The sequence below is a fragment of the Parus major genome, chromosome 2 (assembly GCF_001522545.3).
Source record: "Parus major isolate Abel chromosome 2, Parus_major1.1, whole genome shotgun sequence".
Classification (NCBI taxonomy): Eukaryota; Metazoa; Chordata; class Aves; order Passeriformes; family Paridae; genus Parus; species Parus major.
In genome coordinates this window covers 20285912-20302652 of record NC_031769.1, presented here as the reverse complement: position 1 = coordinate 20302652, position 16741 = coordinate 20285912, and the positions used below count along the sequence as shown (strand labels likewise).

General features: G+C 38.3%; 1 protein-coding gene across 3 annotated transcripts in view; it reads right to left on the bottom strand.

The window, feature by feature from the left end:
* The window catches only part of RSU1 (Ras suppressor protein 1), a 101561-nt gene that overhangs the window by 46397 nt on the left and 38423 nt on the right, over positions 1–16741 (bottom strand). For all 3 annotated transcript variants that reach the window (XM_015618253.3, XM_033511814.1, XM_033511815.1), the window contains exon 8: positions 13534–13666. In XM_015618253.3, the coding sequence (XP_015473739.1) occupies positions 13534–13666 (133 nt within the window). The remainder of the gene's footprint in view (positions 1–13533; positions 13667–16741) is intronic.

The following is a 16741-nucleotide window of genomic DNA, read 5'->3' as shown; positions in this document are numbered from 1 at the left end:
TTTATTGTTACACAAAACATATGAAAGCTACCTACAAGAATTCCATTAATGAGATTTGTGTATTTTCAGCATCACTAGATTCATGCGAAACACAGGCGGTCGGAACTTTCTCCCTCCCCTATTTTCTGAACACAGGAAAATTCCAGACTTATGATTAGCTTACTAATGCTGGCTGGGGTTAATTTTCAGTTCTTAAAAGCACTTGTGTTCTCTTCATAGGAGGTTTGCTTCATTGGTGCATGAAGCAGACTCAGGTTCTCCTCATGCCTTTGGAGACGTGGCTGAGGGGCTGATGTAACCAGCCCCTGGAGCTTAAACCTGCTTCAGCTGGGCCACCACTGCTCTCTGGGCTAGTGCTGGCTGTCAGGAACTGAGTTCAAAGAGGTAATTCACACTAAAACTGCCAAAATAAGATTCCTGCTGTATCAGCCTCTGAACACCTTTGTTTCATGGTCACATAAGAGCCATCAACAGCTGGGGCACACAGGAGCCTGGCATCAGCAACAGTGGTGCCCAAGGACCCAGCCCTTCCCCTCTGGGCCTTGAGAGCATGTCTCAGTTATTTGGTGAACTGTCTCTCTGTGGTGCTCAGGGACCACAGGGACAACCTAAAGTGACGCTTTGTTCTTGTGACTGCTTGACTCACACATATATATTTATATATAAGTATGTATGTATATTTGTATAAAAATAATAATAAGAAAAATCCTGCACTAAAGGCAACAATTGTGTCACAGTCATGAGTATTTTAATGAAAATGCAAGCAGAACCTCTGACTCTAGCAGTAAATGCAATACACAAGTGTCAAAAGCATGTAGTCTTGAATGATCTTTTACATGCCACTTTGTTCACCCTATTAATATGCTAGTTGTTTCTTTGATTTATCTGATAATAAATTTTTTATGACTAGTGTGTCTCATAAAAATTGCTCTGGTGCTGACTACTTTGATTAATAAGACCAAAGAATCGAAACTGTCAGAAATTCATGGGCAAGAGTAAATTACTGCCAAACATAGATTAGATATTCCATAAAATATAGACTAAAAAAGGTTGATTTGGTAATTTTATCTTGCATCAATTTGCTTGATATAATTTATATTCAGGATCATCACTGTCATTCCTTGCATACCTTTTTAAAGTCAACAATAGTGTAAATCTGAATTTTGGAGAAATAAGCAGAAGACTGAACATCCCACTGCCCAAAACTCACATTTGGAATTTAGCCTGGAAATTATATCCAGTTGAAAGGTGACTAGAACATGCAGGAGCTCAGGACCTCTGGACAATAAACCAATATGATTTTGCAGAAGCCATCCATTGATTACATTACACACTTATTTATACATTCTAAAACCACTGGTCACACATCTTTTCATTGGTGCCCCTGTCCTGTCTACACACGCTACACCCACCCCTCATGGCATAGGATTGGTTACAGTCCAGGTGTTCAACCACCCTCTGTTAGCTGGCTCTTGTGGTCCCATTTTCTTGTTTTTCAGCCTCTTCTTTCTTATTTTTAAAACAGCTTGCGTCTCAGCAACCTTGAGAAATTTCAGAGGGTCTGATAACAAACTCTGAATATGGGTTGGCTGGAGCACATCATGGCCCAAGCTGTTCAGATACATTGCTACAAGAACCCATATTCTAAAAGCTGCACCTTTTAAAAGCAAAATCCCTTTTACATTAAGAATCAAAACTGATACACATATATTCATGCCTAAAGCCTATTCTAAAACTGATCTTTCTTCTTTGTAGGTAGAAGGTTCTTGCAACGCATCTTTGAAGAGTTCTGGATCCTGCTCTCTTTCTTGTATAACCCCCAAAACATTAAATGTGCAGAAAGTACCACAAAATTAGATGCTGAAGCAGGTCAGAGGTAGCAATCTGGGTACACATGTGCATACAGATCAGGCATAAATTCTTCCTACCGAGAGGGACCACACTAACAGCACTGGGTGTTGGATTTGCTCCATTTACTTTGGCATATATTTACCACCCTGTGACAGCAATTTCGTGCAAGATGTATCTTTGTAGGATTGAAAACCTACCTGATCAAGAATTTCTATACATAACCAAAAGGATTTAGGGAATCACTGTTCCACATTTAGTGAAACAAATGCTACTGTTTACATCCAGCACTGGAAACAGCTTCTTAAAACATATGGCAAAACTATGAAGAGGGCTAATATATTATTATTATTATTCGTGCATTTATTATTATAATAAATAAGCTTTATTTATAAGTATTTGTGAAGCCGGAGCAAGTGAAATGGTCAGTATACTATGCAATTCTATTTACTGTTCATGCTCCTGTGCACTTCACTTTAGACTACAATTTCTTTTTCCAATCAAGTGTATTTTTAAATTCTTTTTCTAATTAAGTGTATCTTTTTTTCCTGGCATATTTGATACAGATTTTCAGTATGTCAGATTTTGAGGGTTCAATAAGTAAATTGGTCGGGTACAAAACAGAAACAAAAAAAAGCCATTGCAAAGCTATAGTCAATAGGTTTTGCCTACACAGGACCTAAATTCACTATCCCCAGATTTAACAGTAGGGCACTTGTTTGGTCAGAGGAAAGCATTGAAATGCAGGACTGAGAAATCCTGTGTCATATGTAGCAGAAGTTCTTGCTTTTTAGCTTATACTTTTCAAGAAGAAGTTAATTTTTATGACAAGAATTTAAGTGAAATCTGATCATAACCATTTTCAACATTGTGTTTTATGTGTAAGGAGCTGTAAAAGTGCATATAAATGGTATGACAGTGATACCTGCAAAAATAAAATCATGGCTTTTAAGAAGTTTATCAGAGCTTGTATTACAAATGGCTACAGCAAATTACACCAGAATAATTCCAGCCTCAGCCTTCCACTGAATAAATGGTTGATAAAGGCAATCATAAAATTAGAGACACCTCTCCATCTAGCTGATAGCCCTCACCAGAAGGGTAAAAAAATTGCCAAAGATCACACAAAACCCTGAAATAATGTGAAACTGAAGGAAGAAACTGGAGTTCAATAAAAACCAGCATGCAATAAAACAGATATGACTGCATAGAGAATAGAAATTGCAGACATATCTGCTTGATTATAAAAGCGCCACTTTTTAATTTATTTCTCAAATAAAACCAGCAAATGTGGGCAGTAACTCTTCTTGTTTGGTTATAAAGAACCAATCTGAAGAAGAAAACAAGAAAGCAAATAAACTGAATTTTGAAGATTATAAAGGGTTAAGAGACCACTATTTACTGTTAGCTGCACCACTTTACCAGAAACCCCTTATTACACGGAAAACCGATGTTTTCCACATGAGTCCTCAACTAGTATTGTTCTGTCTGCCATTTCCAATCTATTTTTTTGTCCTCTTGCTGTCTCAAGGATTTTCTTTAAAATGCTCTATTTTTTTTTTTTTTGTCTAATGTGAAGTCCAAATTCTGTTCCCTGCAATATTGTCTCCAACGGACAAAAAAAACCACAAAACAAAACAAAACCCCAAACAAAAAAAGCAAGCAAGCAAGCAAACAAACCCCAAAACTCAAACCAGATAAAAGATTAGGTGAGTTACCCTCAGAGAGTATTAGCTGAATTTCTGAATTGCATGCATTTTGGACATACTGCCTTTGGTTAGTAACACTGGACCCCAGAAATATTGAGAAAACCCCTTGAATCCATTGGAGATGATGGACTCACCAGGCCCACAGCAGTCAGAGCAGCAGAACACACTACTGCATACAAGGCTGTACAACTGTGGTAGTTCTGGTAAAATCTAAAATCAGGCAATAGATCTTCACCTTTGGATACTACACACAGTGTCTTAAAATCCATCATGGATCATACAACAACCTTCACACTGAGATGTTGCTCTATAACACATTTTCCCAGAAAGTATCCTGAGGCAACTGGAGGACAATACAAGAAAAATGAATATGCTACTTGCCCTGGAAGCTTACCCTCCTAAGTTGTACCTCGCTTTGCTTTCCTTTCCTTATCTGCTTGACTTCTGCTCTCAAATAATCAAGCTGTCTGTGTTTAAACACATTTTTAACATACCTTTAAAACTACTGTCACCAGAATGAATTCAGCATCAGCCCCAGCTGATGTCAGATTAGTGAGTATGGTAATAAGAACTCACTACTTACCACATCAGCTGGGGCTGGTGCTGAATTCAGTCAAACCTTTCATATGTAACACTGAACTGTGAGCTGACAGTGCACTTTGATTATATAATATCCCTTAAAGTGTTTTTCAGTGCTAACTACATTCTGGAAAGATGTACTTACTTGTTTTTATCTCCTCCTGTAATCCTAACCACACCATGTGGTATATTTTGCATATCTTATTCACAGATACGTAATTCTTCTTTGAGCTGCTTTAAAATACACTGTGTACAGGCAAAGTTTGTTAAATGACCCAGGACAGCCCATACCTTCACTGCTATCTTTCATCACCTTCCAGGTCAACAAAAATAACTGTGTATTTGCTTCCAAATACCTGAGGAGAACATTTAATGACTCAGGTCAGATCTCTGTGGAGCTCATCAGAAACATTCTCTTTGGTAATTGTCTCCCAAGACCTATGAGGGAGTTGATAATTCTTCTTAGTGTTTTATTGAAATTATGCAGTGCTCATTTTCTAATGACAATGTTGTGTAGCTGTACAAGGTAAATGCCTCACAAAATTCTATGGTTAAAGAGTTGCCTCGACCAACCAAATTTATAATATTTATAATATTTAGTATTTCTTTAGAAAAAAGCTCTCAAAATCATAGTCATACTTTAAAGCTTGTTAATGACATTCATATTACAGTCACTTTCTTTGTATCATCACTAGTAGAACCCCACATCTTTTTCTCACTATTTAATCCCGAATTAATTTCAGAATAAACTAGTTCAAAATAACACAATTTGGTCAATTTGCCTTCCTCGATGCTGGAAAGATACTAGTACTTCTGTCACTTTTTGGGTCTTTCACTGATACTAATTTAATTAAGACAGAACTTTGGTGAGTCCAGACTCAGTCAAGTTTTCTAAACCTTCTGGGTGCATGCTCAGAGGCTTGGATGTACAAAACCATTTCTCACAACAAAACGGTTGGTCAAGCTTCTACTTGAGGGACTGAGAAATAACTCATCTTCCCTAAATTATCACCCAGCTTGCACTGCACAGAAGCATATCAGAACATGATTTTCCTTCCCTAGTCATTACTAATAATCTATCATAGTTCAAAAAAGGGCCCATTTAGTTTCCAAGATTTATCATAATCAGATAGCTATAAGCAGTCTCACCAATGGCTAAGAGGCTAACAAGAAAGCTCCCACTTTGGATTGGCCCTCTTTCCCACTACAGAAACTTGTTTCCATCTCCTCTATCATTTTTCCTGCCCAAGGTGGCAATCACCTGCAGCTGCATATCTCACTCTTTGCTTGCCTGCTTAGACCCCATGGTTCTAGGGGGTCTAAGAACCTGTTCTCTAGGCCAGGTCCTTGATCCTGTTTACCAGTTTCTTTCTAGTACACCTCTACTTGTTATTCATTTTGGATTTATCATTATTACCATTGACTTTTTAACTCGGCTACCGATCTTGCATTGCACTATAGTTTGATACAACTTTATGTTGTTTCCCAACTCAAATCATGTACCCTACTACTGTTTCCCTAGCTTTGGTTTCACCAAGTCCTCAGCTTCAGCATTTAACTCACTTCATTGCAATTTCACTTCCAACATCTGCCCCAGTGACATAAACCCTGGGTTATCATCCTTGACATGGTAAATGGATTACTGCATAATATTCTAAACTTATATGAAGTTCGTATCAAAGGGAATGGCAGTATCAGTAGTTACACCAATATTTATATGTGCAGTATCTGTATCTGTCAGATATATCAGGGATAGCTTTGGTTTTATTACATATCCATCTTAGCAATATATAAACAAAAATATACAGACACAGTGTTTTTATTGTTTATCTTTCAACATGGGTTCCAGTTAGCACTTCTTTAGGGAAGAGTTAGAGATTTGCATGTAAATGTTGTCTAAAGATGTCAAGTCTCTGAGTCATCTATTTTCTCTGTTGGAAATAATGTACTAATATATTTATCAATTTTTAAAATACAGCCAATAAATACAACATGTTGTTGGAATACAAATCAGCATTTTCATATAAAATATACCGTACCATGTCTTCAATACAACAGAAGCAACGAAAATGACATTTTTATATTTCCCCACATCAGGTTAATAATAGATTTTTATTGGTAAATTTAGTTTTTTTTACTGGTATGTGATCAAAATGTGTGAATCAGGACTATTAACACTTGTTTACATCTCAGCTATGATGGATCTTCCTTCTTGCCATCCTTTGAGAGAAGTTTAATTAGTCATGAGCTCATTTTCACAAGAGATGTGGCATCTCAGAGACTCCTACCTAACACAGATCACTTAGGTCATGTTTTTTCCACTACCTTTACCCAGTCTTTGAAACCATGCTAAAATAAATGAGGTCACAGCTACCACTGGCACAGATGTTATGTCCATGTCAGGGGTCAACTGGTAAAGATACCAGGCTAAAAAGTCACTGAAATGTTTAAGTGAGCTCCAGCAATGGAATGCTGCACACACAACACCACCTTATTTCTTGTACAGGCCCAGGACAGTCACAGAGTGCAAATGAGAAGCGAAAAAGAAAAAGTCACTACTGGTGCATGCTATGAGTGCATGAACATGAACATGAGCAGTCCCTCCAGGAGGGTGAGAATACTGGTTCTAGAAGTATTTGTAGAGCTGCATCCAAGAGAAAACTAATGCATGAATTCTATTCCACTGTCCTGGTTCTGTCTGGGGTATAGTTAATTTTCTCCCTAGTATCTGGTACAGTGCAGTGTTTTGGATGCAGGATGAGAACAATGTTGGTAGCACACTGATCTTTTGGTTGTTGCTGAGTAGTGCTTGCACTGAGCCAAGGACTTTCAGGGTCTCATGCTCTGAGCACTGCAGAATCAGATCTATAGATGTTTCAAGCAACTGGTCTGGCTTCTTCTATATGATCTTTATTCCCCCAAGAAGTACAGAAACTAACCATTTGAAATTACATCTGAAATCAACTGTGCTCAACTCTTTTTGGTACCATCACAAGATTAGACAATGGCTGGGTAATTTAATTTTATTTAGAGATAGCCAAAGAAAAGCATTCTCTCTAGGTATCTCTACAGCCTAAGTGCAAAGAAAAATATTAGTATGATTTTCATAACCCTAAATGATTTTTCCTAATGAATATATAATTTATATAATAACAATTCTTAGGTTATGAAAAAAAACCAGTAATTATAAACCACTGTACAAAACTGCCATACATGTTTATTTAAACAGGCTATTAAATGGAGGAATATGCATAATTCTTCTTCATATTAACATAAAACAGAGCCTTGCCTCCTTTGGTTTAATGTCAGTGGCACTGTGCAGTTATCTTAATATATATGGGGGTGTCATCTGAATTTGTCACTGAAATATCAGATGTGAATCCAAGATCTGCCTACATCAGACACGCTGTCCTCTGCCACAAGTAATCATGTCATGAACTCCTGCCCAAGTGATCAGTGCTCACTGAAACAAGACTTTGGCCTTCATTTCTTCTGTTGGAAGACTATTTCTATCAGAAGGTTATTTATTACCTTGCTCCCTTAATAATTAGAGACCTTCCTTCAAATACACACCCGACCACCTTATTTATATTTCTTCCTATGCCCAGCATTTTTTAATGCCTTAAATGAAGTTTCTTCCTCCCCCTCTCCCTTCCAATGACAGCCATGACCTCTATTAGGCTTGACTTTGCTAAATAAATCAAGTACCTTTTAAATTTCCTCTTTCTTCATCCATTTCTCTATCCTATTATATTTCCACACTCTTCCTGCTCCTGCCTGAATTCATCTTTCATGAACATAATGACCACAACTGCGAAATATTTCCTTTTCTGTACTGGAAAATTTCCACTCTTTTAGCCAAGCTCTGGGGATTGTGTTTATCTTTCTCTCCCCCTCACTCCAGCATATCACACCAGTGGCCTGTCTGTAACTAATGCACACCCAAGCCTTCCTCTTTGTTTGCTAATTCTAACTGTGTGGTATGCTGATTCTTTTCTATGCTGCTAGCTTTGCACTCATCAGCAAACTTAATTTAAACACTCCAGCTTTTTGTTCTAACATTAAAAAAAAATCGGATTCTTGGAGGTCCTAGACTGTGCTGCACAAGTAATACCATTTCATGACTGTCTCCCTTCATATCAGTTCAACCTGATGATGCCTCCATATGAACTGCTGGCAAATTCCCACCTTCTCAATGTGCTTCCCAAGAACCAACAAATGGATTTTTCATGCTTGACCTCTTTTTCACTCTGTAAGAGGTGGCTTTACCGATTATCACCTTTACATCATTGGACAGCACCAACCATGTAGATGGCTTAACATAAACAGGCTCAGCAACTGTGGAACACGATCACCAGTTATTTCAAGATACTATTTGTATTCTAGTGTAATACTCTGAGTATCTTGCCAGTTTCCTTGAGTTGTTAAAAATAAATCCTGAAATACTCTTCATTAATGTAACCCAGGAGAGGAATCTGTTCCTTCATGACCTGTGTCTGTTGCCTTGGAAGCAGCAGCTGCATAATAGTGGGGTTCAGTACAACAACTCATTCCCAAGAAGCTGGGGAGATTGTCTCTATACAGAGGGCTGAATCAAGAGTGGATTTTTCCACATTGTCACTGCCGGTGAAATGGGGTTTTCAATTACAATGCTTAGCACAGATCAACCTGTCTGGGGAAACCTATGTTCCAATGCTGCCAAGTGATATATGCTCAGCACTGCATTTGTCAAATCATTTCCTCTGCTAAGAGTTCATGTGTCAGTCTTGAAAAAGGCTTGCTCTTCTACTACCTTTCCTGATGGAAATGTGAAAAGTGCAACTTACTTCCTTTCACAAAACATCTTGTTGAGCCTCTTGACTCCAAATTGACTGCCTTGTGGGGAAAATCTGCTTTCTAGAGACTTAAAAATGGTGTGACTGTTCTATCACAATGCTGTCCCGCTGGAATATGGAGTCAAACAGGGAAACTACAATCATTAGATAAAGTGTTAAAAGGGGATTGCTGGGTTTAAGAACAGTTTACAAATGCACTCAGGACCCAGCAATTTCTTTTGTTTTAGCTGGGATAACTCTATCAGATGTTGAAGTCTGCAATAGACTCTGCTGTGATAAAATCAAAATCACTGTTCTTTCTGTTACAAGCATGCAAAGAACAAGTTCCACATGAAGATGGATTAAGAGCACATGAATAATTCCAGAAATGTACCCAAAGAGCAGCTTTCTGGACTAACTTTGCTGTAAATGCCAGCAGGCAAATGCTCTCACTGGTACCAATTGCACGTCTCAGTTTTATCTCATCTTAATCAAATCCCTAATTATTTTACATCAATCCTAAGGAACATAATAGAATTTTGTTCTCCATAGGAAGACTCATTGTTTTGAATAGGAGAATTCATTGTTTTCTTTCAAACATTTAAGTCTGTCTGCACTTATCTACGTACACTGTGACCACTAAATCACACAATACATCATCTCTGTCAGTATCCTAGACAGAGGAGATCCTCTGAGAATATGCTTACAACATAAAGGTCACTCTGAAAGTTGACTAAAGGCATGAATAAAAAATAAAACATTTAGTTAAGCCCTTTGAGGACACCAGGTTGCCATTATCCTTCACTGCTTAAGAGAGTTCTTCAACTGCTTTTCAACACTATCATGACATCAGACAGAGTTTAACGGCAGTTACTAAGTATATGTAGGATCAAAGCCAAAATTCAGCTTACTGAAGTTTCAGAAAGTTACACAGCAGTGAGAGATTAAGAACCATTATATACTTGGCAAACTGACCTATTTCCAAACGATGCTGTCACAAGATGATATGCACAGTGGGCGTATTTTAGCCAACAAAAGCTAGCAAAGTGCCAAGAGCTGCTGAATTTCCTGTTAAGAATTAAGAGCCCCTCCACACACATTTTCCAGCACAATATATGGTTCATCTTTTTGTCAGCCCAAGTCTTCCTTGAAAAATTAGGGTTGAAAGAAATCAACCCAGGTACCATTTCTCATGAAAGGTAAGGAAATTAAAGGAAATGAAAGAAGCTACAAAGTAAGAAGAGCTGATCTGAGGGTCTCACTGGTTAACATGCTTCTAAAGTCAAGTGTAATTCCAGTTTTATACTTGGTGCGTGATTACCATGTAAAACAGGAGTGTGGAAATGTAAAAGTATGCAAGACAAATGACATTTTATCTTTAGACATAATCATCCCTCATGGGTGTCATCCCTACTTATCAATTAATCACTAGAGCATGAATATCCCAAGACAAGGCTAAAAATGGGATGTAATTTTTCACTAAATATGCTTGAAACAGCCAGTACATTTCACAAAAGAAAGAAGAGGTTTGTGATCTATTTGGTTGCTGCTTCCCAAGTGCAACCTCACAGAATCAGAATGGAGATCCCTGACACTGACTGCAATGATGGCTTGTGCCAGTCTTCAGGAGAAACCTCAAGGTTTATTTACAAGACTGCAAGTGAGTAAGTGCATTGTCACGACCTACTGAGTTACTTTCTGCTTTCTGGCTACGTTAGCAGCACTGAGCAAAGTTCTAGCCATCGCAAACACAAAATAAAATGTACTAGCATATCCCCCTTAGTGAAAATGTAATTTAGTGAGTGCCTGAAACTTGGCATTGTGATTGTGTATGAGCCTACCCTCACTGTCTTAGCTGGTCTAGACAATGTGAAACTTGTAAAAAAAGCAGTCTGTATTACCAAACAGCTAGCAAAAACAACGGGCATAGGGAAACAAATCTCTGTCTCTCAAGCTCAAAATTCATCTGCCATACAGATGCATAGCTCTGGTTTATGAAAGTACATCTTCCAGTACCTGAAAGCAAACTTATTGGTCTGATGGTCAGCTGCTGATGTATGTTCCATGTTCTTAGCGCTGCAAGTAAGGTCAGCTAAGCAGCTTCCTATCCAATCATTAATTTAACTGTGCTGTTTTGCCTCACTGTAATAGTTAAGATGTCTGGATCTATCAAGTGTTGAAAGATTTTTTTATTTTGACAGAATGAGCAATAAAACACAAAAACTCAAGAACTTGTGTTCTAACTTTACTTATTTAGATACCCACAGGGAAAAATACTAAATTCATATATCAACCTTGTAATGTTCTTAATAGAAAAACAGACACACTACCTGTTCAGAGGCTCTGAAAGAAAAAGGCAGTTGAAGAAGCTGTATAGTCATTAGCAGGAAAATACTAAAAATTCCACCACAATACTTTTAATTTCTTCTGAGTGAATAGCTTATCTGCTTTTGTGCGCAATAATGCTACCAGACCTGTTATCTAGACCATGCCACTGCTTTTGAGTTTTAACTCCTAAAATTAAATGCAAACAGAGGAATGTCTTTAGGACATGGCATCCCAGTAATCCTCAATCACATATTTAGAGAAAACTATAAATAAAAAGAACAATCTTTTTTCACTAGAAAAATCCATGAACTCTCTTTTTAGTAGGGGAAAAAAGAAAAATCAAAACTCAAAAAAAGTTACTACTGGTTTTCTAACAAATTTACTGATACTTTTAATTACTGATTTAAATACAAAATGGTCATATGCTGAAAATCTAAAATTGACACCTAATTATTAACATCTCCATGCATTTGGTTTTCATCACTAATCTTTGAAAATTATGACACATTAATGTGATAAGCTTCTAAAATCAAAGTAGAAACCACGAATGAGCCAAAGAAAGATTATTTGATTTTGATTTTTCTCCCTATTAATGACCAGAGTCTGATTCTGCTTACACCATTAACTATACAGGTTTCAATTATTTATTGTGGACAAAATCAAAATTAGCCTATTAGCCAATAAGACACTGCTGCACCTAGCAAAGAGTAAGACAACAAACATAATATGGCTAACTTAGAACAAAGAACAACAGCTGAGGAAACCGATGAATTACAAAACCTTTTTCATCAATTTTGATTACACAAGGAAAGATGCCAGAGCAGTTTAATCTACACATAGATGCACATTTTAATTTTTTTTTCAAATTATAGGTACGTAATTACAGCTTCCCCCCCACCCCATTCCCCACAACAATATCAGTCAAATTCTCAAAACACCACTTCAGTCCTTAAAATTTTGCTATCTTCATGATGCCCACCCAGAGTGTGCCCTGACAGAAGTGCATGAGGGTCCCTAAACTACACTGCTCTGCAAACAGAAATATAAAATTGACAATATAAAGCAAAACTACAAAACATTATCAAGGAAGTGAGATGCAGGTACACGATGAACAGTGGGGAGGGTTGCTCCAAGGAGATAGGCAGCTGCTTCCCTACACCATGTCTGTAGTACAGAGTACTACTGCAAGAAGGGTGTTGCAGCCTACTTAAATCTATGAATAAATCTGTCTTGAGAACACGAATTACAGCATAAATATCAGCACCCTTCTGAGACATGCAATTTTTGCAACCACTCTCCCATCTGTGATTCTTTTCATTTAAAATTCTCTAAATGAAAAACAATAGTCTACAAAAGCTATCGTTGGGTCATTTAGTTTCATATAGAAATTTGCATTTCAGTTACTTAATTGGAATCACACAACTGTCACTTGTGAATACCCTTCTCTGGTAATTTTGTTCAGAAAGCAACCATATAAAAGATTGTCAGAAATGCTTCTGAATTATTAAAATACAGTTTTTACATAAAGACAAAATGCAAAAAGTAACTTTCTAATCCAGGTTGTACTGTTGTTGTACTACCCACTGCTCCTAGGGAAACAGCATCAAGATTGTTGCTAGACACTGAAAAATAGCTTCCCATCTAAAGAATAACACTGAGATCTTTACTTAAAAAAATGTTACAATTTAGTGATCGATTAAAGATATTATTTCCTAAACCAATGGTCAGCACTTGTACATGGAATCTTGCAATAAAATGGAGAAGCCCAGCACACACATTTACACTGCAGAAGAAAGCACTAGTACTTGTATTTGATTTACTAAGCTTGTAGACTTTTGCAAATTAGTCCAGATCAAACCAGGTTTGAAGTCTCTCAAAACATGACAACAGGCATCCAAAAACATTAACAAATACCTGTTTCAATCTACAAAGCTGTACTGAACATACCTAAAATTAGTACTTCTCAAAAGGCTTGTAATGCTTATTGTACATTTCTCATGTTACACAACAGCTCTTAGAAATAAAAAATGCAGGACAGTATCAAACAGTCTTTGTGATTTCCTAACTTGTCTACATGACAGTTACCTTCTTCTTGGCAAAATTCCCTAATATAAATGTACAGGCTTGCATATTTGTCCTGAATACCAAGTTACTGCAAGTATTATGAAAGATGTGTGTAGCTGGTAACACTTTGCCCAACACACTACAGGGAAAAAAACAAATAACACAGCTACAATACATAATGTAATACTTACTATTTATATGTTTCTGAACGAATGTATTCAAAAACATGAGATACTCCCAGCTGGAACTGATCAGCAATAGGGGTAACCCAGGGATTGTTCTCTGCTTTGAAGACTTGTTTTTGACCAGTCAAATCCAAATTACCTGAAAGAGATTAAACAAAACATCATATGAAAAATATTGAAGCATGAAAAATTTGAAAGAAATACCTTGCTGTGAGCGTAAAAACTTTTTATTCATTTCAGAGAGTGGAACCATAATAAAAGAAAATATTTCAGTCTTAGCCAAGAGGAATAGAAGGACATAGTAGTTCCTACCACGATGGATGCAGTTCCACTTTACTTGTTTCAGTGCTGCTACACATTGAAAAGCAGAGTTGAACTCTGTCCACTTATTTATTAAATTAGTTTTGAGTGTGACTTGATAATTCACCTGCTCACTATCTCCACTATGATCTGCAGGAATGAAAGGAAAATGATTCTCTGGTAGAAGTCTGCTCTGCTGAAGCTTGGCATTGCAAAGCATCCTCAATCCCTGCTCCAAGGGCTTTTTACATTGCCAGTGCCCAGCATGTCATCTGCACCAAGATGATCTCTCTGATCTGTGGTTAGAGTGACACACACTCACAAAAGCAGACAGACAACACCATTCTTGTAACATGGCAGTTTTATCTACTCTGTTGACAGAAATGTAAGGGATCTATCATGGGCTTGCTCGGGGGTTTTTTTTGTTAATTTTGTAAAAGTTTACCACCCAAGCCCAAAACCAGCACATGCTCCACTGAAACTCCTCATGACTATGGATACAAAGGGCTGAATTCCAGGACAGTCTAGCCATTGAAATATTTTGTGTTCTTTAAATTAAGAAATCTGTGGCACACTTTCAATTTATTTTTGTGAATATTACAATGAAGAAAGGCCTACCCTTCCCCCATAAATCAACAATAACTAAACCACAATAATATAAAATAATCTTAAACTATGGGGAACAAAACAGAAAAATATTTAAAGGGTTCTGAAGACTGCCTGAGCCAAGCTACTGGTGAAATCTGAAATCAACCTGATACCACAGCTTTCCAAAATGAAAGGGGCTGTACCAGTGCAGGCAAGTGGAGCTGCTGCAAGCCCTGGGCTCACTTTGGCTACACATTCTGCATGACAGCTAATCCTCGGCGTATTCCTCTCTATAAAAGGGGTTAACACAATTAAAGACAGGCCATTATATGGTGTGAAAAGATGCCAAGCATCTCCTACCAGCCTATCACGGAGTCACTGTTACCTTAACAAGCTCATCTGCCAGCTGTCTGTGGCAGGCTGGTCTGAGCCCGCAGCGGCAGGAGCATCCCCCACAGCCGTCAGTCAGGCAGCAGCCGCCCGCCGCCGCACGCTTCAGTGCACCTCGTCTGCTTTATTAAGGGACTCAGCAGCCCTGTTCTAACAAGGATCAGGAAAAAGGATTAAGTACTGTGACAAAGAGGACCTAATAAGCTAGAAAGCAGTGTGTCTAAATCTGTGCTGGCTGACGGCATGGGCTGGCGCTCTCGCCATCCAGATCTCACGCAGAAGCTGCTGGGGAAGCTGGCCAGAGTGGTGATCGGCCCTGACCCTCTGACCAGGGCTGCTGGGAAGGTCATGTATCACTCTGGGGCTTGCTTTGCAATTTGGATTTCCCATTTTGTTACCTGCAAAAAATCCTGGGTGCTGTTCTTCGAAAAACTACCAACACTGCAAGCACCCTGTAGGTGGGGCATCAAGGTAAAATGGTCAATCTGTGTACAGTAGTAATAAAACCAGCTAAAACTAACAAAACCAGTTAAATTTGGGGAGGCAAGCTTAGCCCCATCACAGGTTAAGTTCAATGCTGCTCATAGGAATATCACATTTAGTCAAAATCTCAGTTATCTGAGGTCTCAGCTGAATCCTCTTGTCCCAAGCTGTGTCAGAAATTTACCATCCAGGGAAGGCTGCTGCATGTTTCCATTTCCACAGTAGTGTGCCCACTTCTATTTCAAATACCACATGGCCCATTTAAATGTAATTAATTGTAATAACTACTACTCTATTACAGCCAAAGGAATCTTACAGCAAAAACCAAGACTACTCAAGTAAAATAACCTGTAGGCCCCCAAGTCAATGTAAAAGCTTTATTTTCCTCTGTCTTTTCTTTTTTCCCAAAACACACTGGAGGGCTGGTACAAATATTTCTTTTCACCTTCAGAGGGAAGCAGGGGCCCTAATTAATCTAATTACAGAGGAAACTGGGGCACACAAAAATTCAGCATCCACACCAAAATCCACCCCTCCCTGCCCAGGACGTCCTTCTGGGAGCCTTGCCAGCAGCAGCTGGCCTGGCAGCCCATCCCACCAGCCACCTAGAGCTGGAGTGAGAGCCTAGGGATTTTAAGTGAAGAATTTAATCAAGTGTGGTAGTGAGAAAAGGAACAACTTGTCTGTCCTCATGGCAAGCACCAGGTTCTCTGCAGGTGAGTGAAGGAGGGCTGCCCTACAGAAGACAGGAAGGACAGAGCAACCACTTCTTTAAAAACCTCCCTGTTTGATACCAAAATTTCCATCTGGAAATGAAGGGCAGAAATAGACAGAAAAATAAGCAGGATAAGAAGTTACAGGGAGAGTGTCCCACTGTTAGGAAGGTAGAATTAGAAAGAAATTATAAATATGACTCTTTAGCCAGAAAGGCTAAGGAAGAAATACAAATGAAAGCACGGTTCGAATAATTCAAAGAAACTGGTCTGGTATGACAGAACACATTCTTTCCCCCAATAAAACTAAGCTAAGACCCCTCTTCCCAGCCTTATAAGGAAAGGTCTGAAGGACCCTGAGATAACTAAAAATATGCAAAAGCAGCGATTTCTATAGGTCGCACACAAATGTTACTGTATTAGTATACTTAGGAAGATTGGTTAGTAAAGGAACAGAATATTCAAAGGTATAGGTTATATAAGTAATTGTAAAGGAGAGCTCGGCCTTTTTTCCTGGCTCTCTCACTTTTGTTCTGTTACTTTCTTTCTTAGCAATCTTAGGTCTTGAACTCATGTATTCATATTTTACCCCCTTTTGTATTGTTCTCTCTGAGCCTGCTTTGAGCTCTATCTGCAGGCTCATAGCAGGCTCTCTCTCTCTCCCATGCCCTGAAATAAACTACTAACATCTAACTCAACTATAGAGGTCTCTGCCGTGTCTCGGACCGTCAACACCCCGA